This window comes from Haplochromis burtoni, unplaced genomic scaffold (assembly GCF_018398535.1).
Source record: "Haplochromis burtoni strain Fernald_Lab_line unplaced genomic scaffold, NCSU_Asbu1 Contig_13, whole genome shotgun sequence".
In the NCBI taxonomy this organism is placed as follows: domain Eukaryota; kingdom Metazoa; phylum Chordata; class Actinopteri; order Cichliformes; family Cichlidae; genus Haplochromis; species Haplochromis burtoni.
This window is the reverse complement of record NW_024582374.1, coordinates 4,413,689-4,426,568: the sequence shown is the minus strand read 5'-3', so window position 1 is coordinate 4,426,568 and position 12,880 is coordinate 4,413,689. Positions and strand designations below refer to the sequence as shown.

General features: G+C 44.3%; 1 protein-coding gene across 3 annotated transcripts in view; it reads right to left on the bottom strand.

The window, feature by feature from the left end:
* The window catches only part of sema6bb (sema domain, transmembrane domain (TM), and cytoplasmic domain, (semaphorin) 6Bb), a 132,479-nt gene that overhangs the window by 45,094 nt on the left and 74,505 nt on the right, over positions 1-12,880 (bottom strand). For all 3 annotated transcript variants that reach the window (XM_005932475.3, XM_042217189.1, XM_042217198.1), the window contains exons 6-10: positions 9,668-9,766; positions 8,104-8,194; positions 7,576-7,695; positions 6,122-6,210; positions 5,146-5,363 (exon numbers count right to left, since the gene is read on the bottom strand). In XM_005932475.3, coding sequence (XP_005932537.1) covers positions 5,146-5,363; positions 6,122-6,210; positions 7,576-7,695; positions 8,104-8,194; positions 9,668-9,766 — 617 coding nt within the window. The remainder of the gene's footprint in view (positions 1-5,145; positions 5,364-6,121; positions 6,211-7,575; positions 7,696-8,103; positions 8,195-9,667; positions 9,767-12,880) is intronic.

Below are 12,880 nucleotides of genomic sequence, written 5' to 3'. Positions count from 1 at the left end.
AAAGGAGTAAAGAGAGCGGTGTCAGGGTGAGATAAGAAATGAGTTTTTGAACATGCTTCCTCCTTCCACACTGAAGTCTCTGTGTCCTCATCAATGACTAATGGAGTGCGTGGTGTGAGAACAGTGACTCAGTATTAATACCTTAGAGATACACACACACATTATAAAAACCTGAGACTGAGTCACCTGGAACCTGCTGCTACATAAAACCCACAGAGTCCCCGTCTGTTTATTTCCTCTTCTCACGCTTCCTTCAAAAGTAAATGTCCAGCTGGTGAATGTGAGGGTCTCTGAAGCTTGCCCCCAGGACGCTGCATCAAGCTGAGAGGCGTTTCTGTTGATTGCCCCTTGAAAGCCGCGGCGTTTGTTTGGAACGGCAGCGCCTGAAGGCTGGATTTTGGTTGCGGTAGGGAGCCGCGCTCTCCCGATGTGCCGTTTGATCGGGTCACGCCGTCTCCCTGGGTACTTATCGTTCGTAGGCAGGAATGTGACTCGACCCCGGGCGGCACGGCGGAGCTGCGGGCGTATCTGTGGACAATACGGCGTCTCTCTCGGGGCTGCAGGCACCAGATGTTATGTTTGACACATCTGCCAGCTTTGCATCACCGCCAGCTTGGCTTCCTTTCTCTACCTTCGCCCGCCCCTCCAGCCCCCGGCTCTATGTTTCTCTCTCGCTGCAGGTCACTGGGCTTGGCCCGTGTAGGGCTCGGTGTCTGACAGAAGCAAGCCAAAAAGCCTCGGGCTGTTTATCTCACAGAACTCTCCTAATTATTCTCACTCTTATTTTTATTCTCTTTGTCTCTCCCACTATTTTTTAAGTCAGTGTGTGTGTTTTCTCACACACAAAATTCATTTCCAATAATTTTCCTAGTTACTCCCTCATACTCGAGACTGCTTTCCCTTTGTTTACGTCTCCATCATTCCTTCAGCCTGCTGAAATTTGCCTTCTTTGCTGGTGTAGAGTGGCAGACTGTCAAGGCTTACAAAGACTCGTGTGATGTTTGTCTGAGAGGACTTCTGTGGAGTCTGAAGGGCTTCCTCGCTGTTTAACAAACTCACTGACAGCCTGAAATATTTTCACACCGTCCAAACGGACGCGTGACACCAGGATTTTACAGGACGGAAGGAAAATCTTTTAATTGGTGGTTTAACTCTTACAGAGACTTTGGATATATGTATTTATAGATTTTACATCAGGGTTATAAAATTTCTGTTCTGGTATAAATATAGAAAGATGATTTTGTTCAAAAAAAGGTCGAGAAATAAAATTTGTAACCTGTAGCATTTCTACAGACAGGCTTAAAGCTTTTTTCTGAGGTTTCTGATGAAACTGTGGGCTGTCACTGGGCAAGAGGCTCCCGTAAAGTATGTTGTAAAATGTTATAAAAAAAGGTTTACTGGAACCTTTTCCACTTCTACCATTTGGATCATTTGTGCCTTTTTGTTATGTCACAGATAACGTTTCTATTTTCCATTTATTATATTTTCCAGCATTCTGTTTATATTTTGCCTTTCAATCTTAGCTTATGTTCGAGTTGCTGTGTATCTTGGTTACTGCAGTATTTAGTTTTATGTGTTTTTGTTCCCTTTTCTGCATTGGTCTCGTTGTCTTTCTTTGTTCGGTTGTGTCTCTCTTCCTGTTTTGTTACCTTCCCCACGAGTTGTTTTGTTCGTTATCGTTAGCTGTTCCTACCTGTATCCTCTCCCCTCATTATACCAGGAGTATTTAGTGTCCCCCTGTCCTTCATTGTGTCCTTCGTTGTGTCCTTTGTCGTGTCCTTTGTCGTGTCCTGCCTCTGGGGAGTATGTTTCCTTGCTCCATGTCTCCCTGAGATTCCTAGTTTGGGGATTGTTTATTCCAGTTCAGCCACAGTTTATATTTTTGTGTTTCTGAATTAGTTGAGCATTAAAGCTCCCCTTTACTTAACGTTTGTCTCACGAGTCCTTAATTTGTGTCCACATCCTGCCCGCTACGCCGCTGAACTTTGACAATTATGTTTTTCATACTTTCTCTTGATCTTTCCCTTCGACGTCCGTGTGGATTTTTCGTTTTCTCTCTAACTTAACCTCCGTGGCCTATTTTGACAAACAAACCTCGCTCTTAAACTCTCGCTGTTTGGGGTGCCGTGGTCGTTCCACGTGCTACCTGTTCCTATCCACTGCCCATTTCTCAAGAAACAGCTAGCTGCCTCATTATGTATTCTGGTGCCTTCTCTGCTTGCAGACCCAGGGGGTCTAGCTTGCACAGCTGTGCATCCTGGCATCGTAAACCTGTTCTCCTCCTGCTCCTTGTCCTCCTCATTTCCCCTCCTCTGCTGTGTTTTCCCACAGGGGCATCCTGCTGTCCGACCCCTGGGATTCTTTACAACCAAACCCAAACATGGCCTCCCGCTCTCAGGATGCAGCAGATTTACTCTGTTTTCCATAAAATATTTTTCTTCCATTCCTGGGCGGTTATAACAAAACTAATGAGCTGTCAGTCTGTTCCAGGAGAAATAGACGTTTTTAGCTGGCAAAACAACGACAAATAAAAATAATGAGAATGGTTTGTTTTCATTACCAGCCCCAGGTAACCCTTCAGTTTGACATCCCGCTGCTCTTTTTTAAAGATATATCATTTATTATATAAACTAGGAAACACAGCTACCAGAAAGCTCCTACACTTTCTCATAAGTTTGATGTTTCCATGACCTTTTGAGCATCAGGTGTGCAGGAGGGTGGTCGGTAGGAAGTCTGGACTCCTCTTTCATTCCTGTTGGGAGAGAAATGACCCTGGGCTCCGGCGCTGGATCGACAAAGGAACTGGCAACCTGGGGTGATGTTATGTTCTGGAAACGGAGATGAAATGATCCCACAATGATCCAAAACAGTGGAGCAGCTGTAAAATGACTCCAGGGGTACGTGGCTCACAGGTGGAGATGAGTAACTCCCGAGCGTCCAGGGGAGACAGTAAAACCCTGACTTCATTCCCATGCTACAGTCCAACACTGCACAGGCCAAATAGCAGGAGAGAATGGCTCTTTCCTCCACTCCCGGGTCCCTCTTCGTGCTGTTTTCACTGCAAGCTGCCAGCCAAAGCAATTTGTCTGGCAAGCACTTGGCCAGTGTGGCGCAGTGGGCCACACCGGGGCCAGTGGGAGGTTTTTTTTAGATCACCTCACACATTCTCTGTATCTCTTTGTGTTTACTTTCCTTTTTATCTGTCCATCTGAACCTCCTTTTCTCTCTGGCTCGGCTGCGGGTTATTTAAAACAGGGCCCAGCGGCAGGTTGCGCAGGCAGGTGTGGGCGTGTGTGTGTTTAGCCGGCGCGCTTCTTCGGTAAACTGTAAATGCCGTTATCTGGGAACCGCTGTGAATGTTTCCGAGTGTGCGAGTTTGTGTGTGCATAAAGCATCCATCTGTCTCTGCAGGCAGTGGCCCCCACTCGCAGCGGTGCCCTTCCAAACATGCAGATAAGATGCAGCTGATGAAACAATTTTAGATGTCAGAGAACGCACGTGTTGTCCGTTATTGACTTCCTCGTCCTTGAGTTTCTCATCCGTCTCTTCTCCTCTTTATCTTTTTTCTCCCTTTTAAATGTACTTGTCTCCTCTGTGCTTGTCCCACCGTGCACCTCCCGCGCCCGCTGCGACAGAGCTCCATTATATTCTAAAAAATAAAGATATTCTTATAATGGGACCACTGATTGATGGCAGATAGGCTGCTGGTGGCATTACAGTGAGAGGTTTGGATTGCTATCGCACCAAAAAGAAGGCGGTTGCGAGCATTTCCAAGTGTGTGCTTTAAAGTGCTCGCTCTAGCAGACACAGCAAATGCCATTGAGGTAGTGTAACATGAGTGGGCCATCACAGAGAAACTATACTGAATCCCGCTCTATAATATGAGCCACTTAGACTGCAATATAGTCATAGACTTTCATCCTTCTGCTGCTCGGAGGACGCAAACATTCAGAGCAATTTAGGCTCAGACTTAGTTCTAAGATGATGCCTTACAATGCCGAGAAAAACAGCATCAAAGTGCTCGGTGAAAGCATCTTCAAACGCAGCATGATAAGCAGATTACTGTAACTGTATGAGGAAAGAGACATGGGATTAAAAAAAACACTGCCAAGGCTCATCGTTTGAGTCAGCTGTGACTTACATTTTCTTTTCTCACTTTTTCTGGGTTACAGTTTGTGTTGTCTTTGGCTCTGCTAATGCCCTCAGCCTGCAGTAATCCCCCACTTACCGGGCAACATCTCTCCTCCTCCCTCCTCCTCTCAGCGTTCTTCAGTTTAATCGTGTCTTTCAACAAATCACCCTTTTGTCCTCCATGAAAGCATTCCATGTGTCTTAGATTACTCTGTACAATCCTGACCTCTGCACCCCAACACAGGCACGTTCGTTTTTCTGGAGCTTGTAGGAAACCTTGCTCTTTGTCTCAGAGTCGGCGAAGATACAAACTATGGTGGTCCACAAAAGAGGCAACTAGACACATGTGCATTTCTTTAAAAACACCAACCATGACAGAGACAGAGCCCCCCACCCCAGGCCTCATTCACACATTTATTAAACAAAAAAATCTATAAAAAAATAAACAACCCGCAAAAAAATGCACTTAAAGGCAGAAAGGTTTACAGAAGTCAGTCCCTTTGGGGTTCTGCTGCGCGTATGATGTAATATAAGCAGTGATTTCACGAAAACAACTCAATGTTGAGTTATATATCACACCTGAACATCCCATACTGAGTTCATACAAAGGCAAAGAAAGAGCAGTGTCATAAAAATGTGAAATGGACAAAGGAGTCTGGGACACAACCGCACTCTGTATATAAAAGATCAACAGTTAGAGTCTTGACTTGAGCATTTTCACCAATTTTGACATTGTTCATGTGTGCAAACCTACTTTATCCTGCTTTTTTACTCTAATGAAGAGCATAATTTATTAAATGAACATTCAGCAAGACTTTAAATACCATAAGCTCACCAAGAAACAAGTACAGCTGGACTTTCTATAACCAGAGGACTCGTGTGGATTCTTTGAGAGAATGGAGGTCTGCGCTGGTCGAATGTACATGCCGCGCTCTTCACATATGAAGGAAAGGCCACGATTCAGGGGTCTTAAGTCTCCCTGTGTGTGAGAGAGTCTCCTGTTTGTGCAGGTACCTGTTGGCTGGTGTGGAGAACACCCCCAGGACGATGTCCCTGCCGTGCATCCTGATGATGGGGCTGGTGGAGTGGAGCAGGTTAAAGTAGAAGTGGGAATCGCCGGGCACGGAGCAGTTCAGACGGGCCTTTAAGAACGACGTCCACTGCTTCTCCAGGACGCGCTGAGACCCGCCTTGATCCCGCTTGCATACCCGGGCAACGCGTGACACCACCACCTGTGAGGAGCCGCGAGCAGAGAATATGATACTTACTATACAGAACGAGCACAGCTTGCTTATATCTCCGATGACTCCAAAGCTGGGCAGTTAATATTTCCTGAGGTTTCATCTTGAAAACTGCATATTAAAAAGCTCTTTTTAACTCCAGGGCGATCTCTGAAGAGTCATTTGCATGCTATTTGCAATGTGGAAACCCTTTTTTGACAGATCATTGTTTTATAATGCTAAATCTAATATCAATTATTCATGAAAATGTCAGTGCATCTCAAAATTGCTTCTTTGAACACACAATAGCGATGCTGCTTAAGTATCAATTTACTCTGCTCTCTGTAAACATGTCGCAGCCAGGGACCTTTTGCAAACACTCCCCAAAAGTGAATTGCTAATTTATTAAAGAAACAGGTTTATATTTATTTATTTTTAGTTTTAATAAAGATGCAGCTACTGCTCTGGGGGCAAGAAATATATCAAGTCAGTAGAAAATCGACCAGTTTTTCTTAGGTTAATACAGACAGCTGTAATAACGTGACTTGTTGCATTAGATATGCACGTAAACAAATACAAAGGTGAAAGGTCATCGCAGTTTTTAACAGAGAGATAGTAGACCTGCAGCTCTCTTCATGCTTGCATTCTAATGATAGATTCCCACATTTCTCTCCAGTTCTTTTTAAAAGATGCTGTGAATGGACCTCAAGGTAATGTGAGAGTGCTCAGCAGGGGAGGAGAATATATTTCCTTCGCAATGACTTCTTTACCTTCTCCAGGTAATTGAACTCCATGGCTATCTCTCTGAAGAAGAAGTAGATGTGAGGTCCCCACTCCACGGCACTGACAAAATACGGCTCTGTGTCGTAAGAGAAAGAAACACTCAGAGAAGCAAACAAGAAAGGCGACGTGTGCAGGAGTGGTGCACAGAGAGAACAGGTTTCATGAAGTACAGGCGAGAACGAGTATAACAAAACAGCATTTCTATTTGCAAATGCATCATTAATTCCCACAGCAACCGAGCGACATGGGGGCAGTGAGAAAGAGGCAACAGCCACGCTTAATTTCATTACATGGTGAAAGGGGATTTCACAGCAAACAATAAGCACATTATGACTCCCTCGTGCTTCCGAGGAACGAGGCAGGCGTGCCTGGGACCTTCTAAAACCTGTGTGAGCATTAAGACCAGGGGCTCGGGCAATGTGATTGGCAGGTCCACTCAGTCTGGTGACAGTGTCCACCAATCACACTCTGTATTTTTACTTTGTAGCATAAACACCGCAAGAAGGTTTCTAATAGCACTGGAAATGCAAAGTGTCTTACTCTCGAATATTCGAACTGTAAAATAACTGTAGGATCTTGCGTTTCAACGAATAACAAAAGCCGTAGTCTGTGAAAAAAGCTTTCATGCACTGTGATTGGCCCGCTTGTTTCCAGCAGTCAAAGTCACCAACAAGTGCACGCAGTGTTTTTCAGTCAAACGCGTCACGTCAAAGGAAGCAGACGATGCTGCACACGGCGTTGAAGGGGCATGACGGGCTCAACGGTGGAAGCATTTTACCTGCATGCTCGAATAAACATACACATGTGCCAAATGTAGCGTGTATCTAGGAGCATGGCTGTGAATAATGAATACACAACGAGCTTGTTGCGAACACAGCTACCGTGCCAGCGACGCTGTCATCACAGGTATAATTTATGGTGGATCTGCGGCTTTTTTGATTGACATGTGCATCATGTATTAGATTCATGAGGCACTTTAAATGGTTAAAAACTGAGTATTTTTACAGGTTTAGATTAGGTCTACTAACAGATTCTGCTGTACTATCACAGCAGCATATAAAGTTATTAAAATTAGCTTCCTTTCCCCCTGAGCCAACAAAAATATACAAGGATAAAGTAAAACTTTGAGATCCTGTTGCTGGCCAGGGGGGACAAACGTTTGGTCGGACACTGTGTAATATGGGTGATTCTGTGAAAGAGGCAGCTCTGTGTACAGCTAGCTGCCTGCATGCTGACTCAGACCTGTCCTACCAGCATATGCATCGATCCACATGCTGCTAAGTAATGTGGACACAAACTCCAGCCATCAGACTCACATTAACATCAACAGCAGGCGTGATGCTGAGCGCGCTGCGCCGACATAACTATGCTTGACGGCACACAAACGAACACGCCCACTCAAAGCGTCCACACACACACACGCACACGTGTCTGCAGATACCTCTGAACCACTTGGAGTCGTGCTTCACGGTGCGCAGAGCAGGACTGTCCCCGAGGCTACGGTAGATCACCGCGTCGATGGCCAGGAAGTCCGTCACTGTGGCCGTAAACAGATTCCCCTCTGATACACACACACAGACACACAGACACACATAAAAACAGCTGGTGAGTTGGATCGTCTGCCAAAGCACCATCATAAACAGTGAAGCTGGAGTTAATGTGACCTTTTATGCGCTGCATTATAAACACGATGTGACTGACCACTCAACAATGTAATTGCAACTTTTCTACACGCCCACACAAAAATAACATTCGTTCTTTTACTACCAGCTAATATCAGATAAGGATCTGAACAGTTTCAGACACACTATTGATTATTAATGAACGAGTTCAAACACAACGGGGTAAACTGAAGCTGAGGAAACGCTGCGGCTCTCTTTTGTTCTGCTCAAGGGACAAAAATATCTTTTGATGACATCGCACACTTCCTCATTGTGTGACAGCACACGCTAAACAAACCGTGTCGTACCTGCGACCAGAGCTACGTTGGCGTGTTTGGGATCATAGGGACACCGGGCCATCCCACTGACTGTGTCTCCCAGCATCTCCAGAGTGTCTCCCTGTTAAATCACACACACACAAACACAATTAGATGCATGCATCAATCTGGGTACTCCAAACAATATGAATACATCTACAGCAGCATCATGAAAACAAACCACAAGAGAATGGCAATTAGGGAGTGTTACCATAAGTGCAAACTAATGATTCACTGGAGGCAATTAGGCACAGCGGCAAACAACAAGAGAGTCCCATTTTCATCCATAAATAACACACACACACAGACGCATACACATCTATGCATCCACGTCCACACGTGTACATTTCAATAAAATTGGCAGCTCATGTAATAAAATCTCTGTTATTCTTTCACTATCAATTACACAAACACAAACCGTTTAAAGGTCGCCGCAAGCAACTATTTGAGGAGAGCAGCAGATTTGGAAGACTTCAGCTCTCATCGGCTGTTTGAAATGAAATAATTTATAGGTGTCATTTCATTAAAACCCTGCTTTAAATAAAACAGTAGCTAGCATCACTAACTAGTCCCCAGAGAAAATGACAGCCTATCAGGCAGAGACAGGTGAGGTATACGCTGTTGTAGAATGTCATTAGCGGCTGACAGATAATGGGGCAAGTACGTCTCAGTGTTCCACTGTTGCACCGTGTTTGAAATGTGAGAGACTGAAAATAACACTTATCTGAGAAAGCCTTTGATAGTGAAAGGATTTTTTTCCTCTCTCTCTTTCTCCCTCCGACTCCACTGCCTTCGTTCCTCGTTTAATATCGCTGCGGAATGATGTGAAATCACCCCAGTCGATGATTAATATTTATGCGCAGGTTTTTTTTTTCTTCTTCTGCAAGTTTAAAACGGTTACTGTAATTGAGCGCGACAGGGATAGGCTAAGAAGTGGAGCGCGCTCCCTGCACGGTGGAGGATTCTGGTGACTTGCTGCTTGATGGATGCAAACCTTCAGAATCTGACAAATGTGCTGTGGGACAGTGCTGGAGAAATATTCAGAACACATTTTGGCTAGTCAACGCTTACAGTTGTAGCTCGAACTCTGGCATCTTTTAGATTCCGCCTCCATCTGTGGCATTGCTTTTCTCTCTTTACCGCAACAAGTCACGTCTCAGCAGCCTTACTCTGTGAATACGCTCCTCTCCCTCTTTTCCCCTCTTTGTGTTCTTCTTGATTTTCTGTCTCTGACTCTCAATGATAACAAGCTCGGCAGACCACAAAGTTTAACCGCCGAGAAATAACAACTGTTGTATCTCAGGAAAACGAGGCGCTGGAGCTGCCAGACAACAAGGATAAATAACTCCTGGGGAGGCAGTCGGCACTGACTCAACTGCTTGACAAATGAAGCTCTAATGAAGCTGTGCGTTCTCACCTGAACAAGTGCACTAATTGATCTATAGGAGGGAGACTCTGTTGTAAAAATAGACATTATTTATCAGCTAAGAGGCGCTCGACCGCTCGCAGGTGGCGGCGTAGGGCGGCTGCGATCACCCGCCTTGGGTTTACTTACAGTGTAGTTGGCACACAGCGGGTTGAAGGCGTTGGTTCCACACAAAAACAAGCCTCCGTTTCTGCTGAGCAGCACTTTGATGAAGTTACGGCATTCATCCTGCACGAGAGAAAGACAGAAATACAGAGAATAGGCTTAATATGCAGGAGGGGTGAGTCTGAGGAACAGATGATGGCGCAAATAGAAAAAAACCCTTTATTTTTCAGACGCTGATTAGCCAAACCGCTCTGTGAAATGAAGCTTTTCAGCTGCCTGATGTGTGGAATTATCACACCATTACTGCTGTCAATCACAGTGATACAGTCTGAACGTAGCCTGCAGAGACTTTAGGCGTCTACCCCCTTCACACATGCACGCACACGTGCACGCATACACACAGCAGTTGATTGACGGAGGGTAATCCAAAGCAGCCTTAGGATTTTAGAACAAGCGGCAGATTTAAGGCTAATTTCTCAATACGTGAAGCGCGTGTAATGAATAAATAACAGCAAGTCGCATTTTCATTCTTTGAACAGTCGTGAGTTCAGCACCACCATGATGGCGGTTTTTGCCCCACAGTCCCAAATACAGATAAATGTTGGTGTCTCCACACATATACTGTGTTGTTACTGTTAGCTTTTTTATTCATTTATACTGTGCTACTAAAAATGTTTCTTCATTTATTGTTAAAGCACGTTATCGATCATCTTTAGCTCATTAGAAGGCATCATTTATTAATTTATTTATTAATATTTTTAGTTTTCAATTTGACCTCATGTACCAGTAAAGTGCATCTATTTGTTTCAGCCATGTCTGTCATGTTAAACATACTGTATATCTATATATCATACCTTATATCACAACAGCTTATTGATTACTTTAAGCGTTCTCGTTTATTCATTTCTGATCGATAACTATTTTAATCACAGATCTGTAACCGTACAGGTTAGCTTATGTGTTAGCTACTGTGCAGACTTCACTCTCTTTCCTGCAGCATTTAGGTGAACGAGCAGCTTTATTTATTTTTTTTAACTTCCTTTTAATTTAATTACTGGAAACGCTTTTCTAATCTTTCTGCTCACCTACTCACTAATTCCCGAGTACTTTATTAATTTCCATGTTCTGCTGCTTTCAGCTTCATATTTTGAATGCAATCATTGCACTTCACCCTCCATACTATTTACTTATTATTTTAGAGATTAATTGCATTATTATAGATCAAGCTACTGAGCAATATATTGGTGATCAAACTCAGTAGCTGCAAAATTAAAGAGATATAAATCAATAATTAGAATCTAATATATAAAATCATATATATGATTTTGAAAAGTGTCATTGCACATAATGAGCACATTTAGTTGAGGTAATTTAGCTATATTTGATTATACCACCCACGCACTATTACGCTACTTAACTAAGATTATTCATTTATAGGAAAGGATTTTGTTGAAACTCTTTTCACTGCACACAAAACAAATCTGTAAGACGACACAGGGCAGCGCATGAGCCTGAAAGTATGATTTTATGTTCTGATTTCCTGAAGGAATTTTTCCATCCATGGTTGCTAAGCACAAATTTCAGATGTGACCTTTAACTGTAAAAGTCAAAAGGCACTGACAGCAATTTGCACTTGCACAGCCGCCCGAGTACGCAGAGTGAGTGGTCATGTACAGTAGATCACTGATACAGCCAGCAACCCCCAACCCACACCACAGCACACCACTGTCCCAGCCACGATGGCACCAGCTCTGCCACACACACACACACACGCACAGACACACCAGATGGGGTCTACTTCAAGACCACCGCCCACATTAATGTTGATGGAAAGAGGAGCAGAGATGAAATAAAAGTGGTGTGTGTGTGTGTGTGTATTCATATCTTTGTGGGGACCAAAAATGGTAAGTTTACTATACGTGTGGGGACCAACAATCCTTATGGGGACCAAAATCCTAGTCCCCACGAGTTTGAAGGCATTTTTGAGGCTGAAAATGTGGTTTTAGTGTCAGGGTTCCAGGTGGTTTATGGTTAGGTAAGTTTAGGCTAAGGGTTAGGGTTAGGCATTCATTTTTAATGGTTAGGGTTAAGGTAAGGGGCTAGGGAAAGCATAATGTCAATTAGATGTCCCCACAAGATATGAATACCCAAAGAGTTCAGAGGGAAAGCAGTGATATGCGAGACGGCTGAGTGTTATTCCAGATGCTCCACCCTCTCCCCCACCTTTCCCCTTCTCTCCCCGCAGGGATCTCGTCTTTCAGCGGGAAGAAAGAAACAGGAAAGCAGGAAGTGTTTCCACGTGAACGGTGTGAGCGCATGAAGTGAGTCGAGCGCAAGGTGCAAATTTCTAATGGTTGCGCCGCTATGTGACAAACAGAAGTGCGACTGTCACAGTACTTGCGGGCGTGTGCGTGTCACTCCCACACACGCAGAGTGTTGCGTGATGCATATAGTTAAGTACACATGTAACGAGTACGTTTGTGTGTGCGTGCATCAGAATCACAGCACAGATGCAGGCTCGTGTGTGAGAATCGTTTGCATGCTGTTTGTCGGTGGGGCTGCAGTCTGTCAGCTTGGTCAGAGCTGTAATCACAAAGCCAGATGAAGCACTCTTAATAACAACCCAGACCCACTGCCAGCATCTCGGAGATGGGAGCGAATACTCAGAAGAGCCAAACCGCTGCACAAATGTGTTCACTTGGCAGTGGCTGTTCAGCTAACATTAAGGATTTCATGACTTTAGAATAAAACAAGGTTTATAACATTTTAACTATTCAGTTCTGCACTTTACAGACATCATCCAAACTCATCCTGTGCTGCACACATGCATTTTATTAATCCCCATTCATCTATTCCAGGGAGTCATTTGGCACTCCAGATACGAGTCTTTTTTTTATTCAAAGCCCAATTCAGGCAGCAGCAGGATTAACTGCGGGCTTCACATTAAAATAAAAAACACAACAAACCTATTATAAAGGATCATGCTGTGAATTAAACAATCATATATAAACCCATGTGCTGTACGGTCTGATGCCTCCTCCCCTTTTCTGTGCATCCCCTCTCCCTGGGTAGAATCCAGGCAAAACGCCACCTGTGCTGGCTGGCAAGCCTTCCCGAGACCCAGACGACTGCAGCCCTCCTCCTCCTCTTCCTTCTCCTGCTCCTCTTACTGACAGCGGCAGAGCTGCCTGTGCTCTGAAAAATTAATCTGCAGCACAGATGAGTTACACAGGAGCA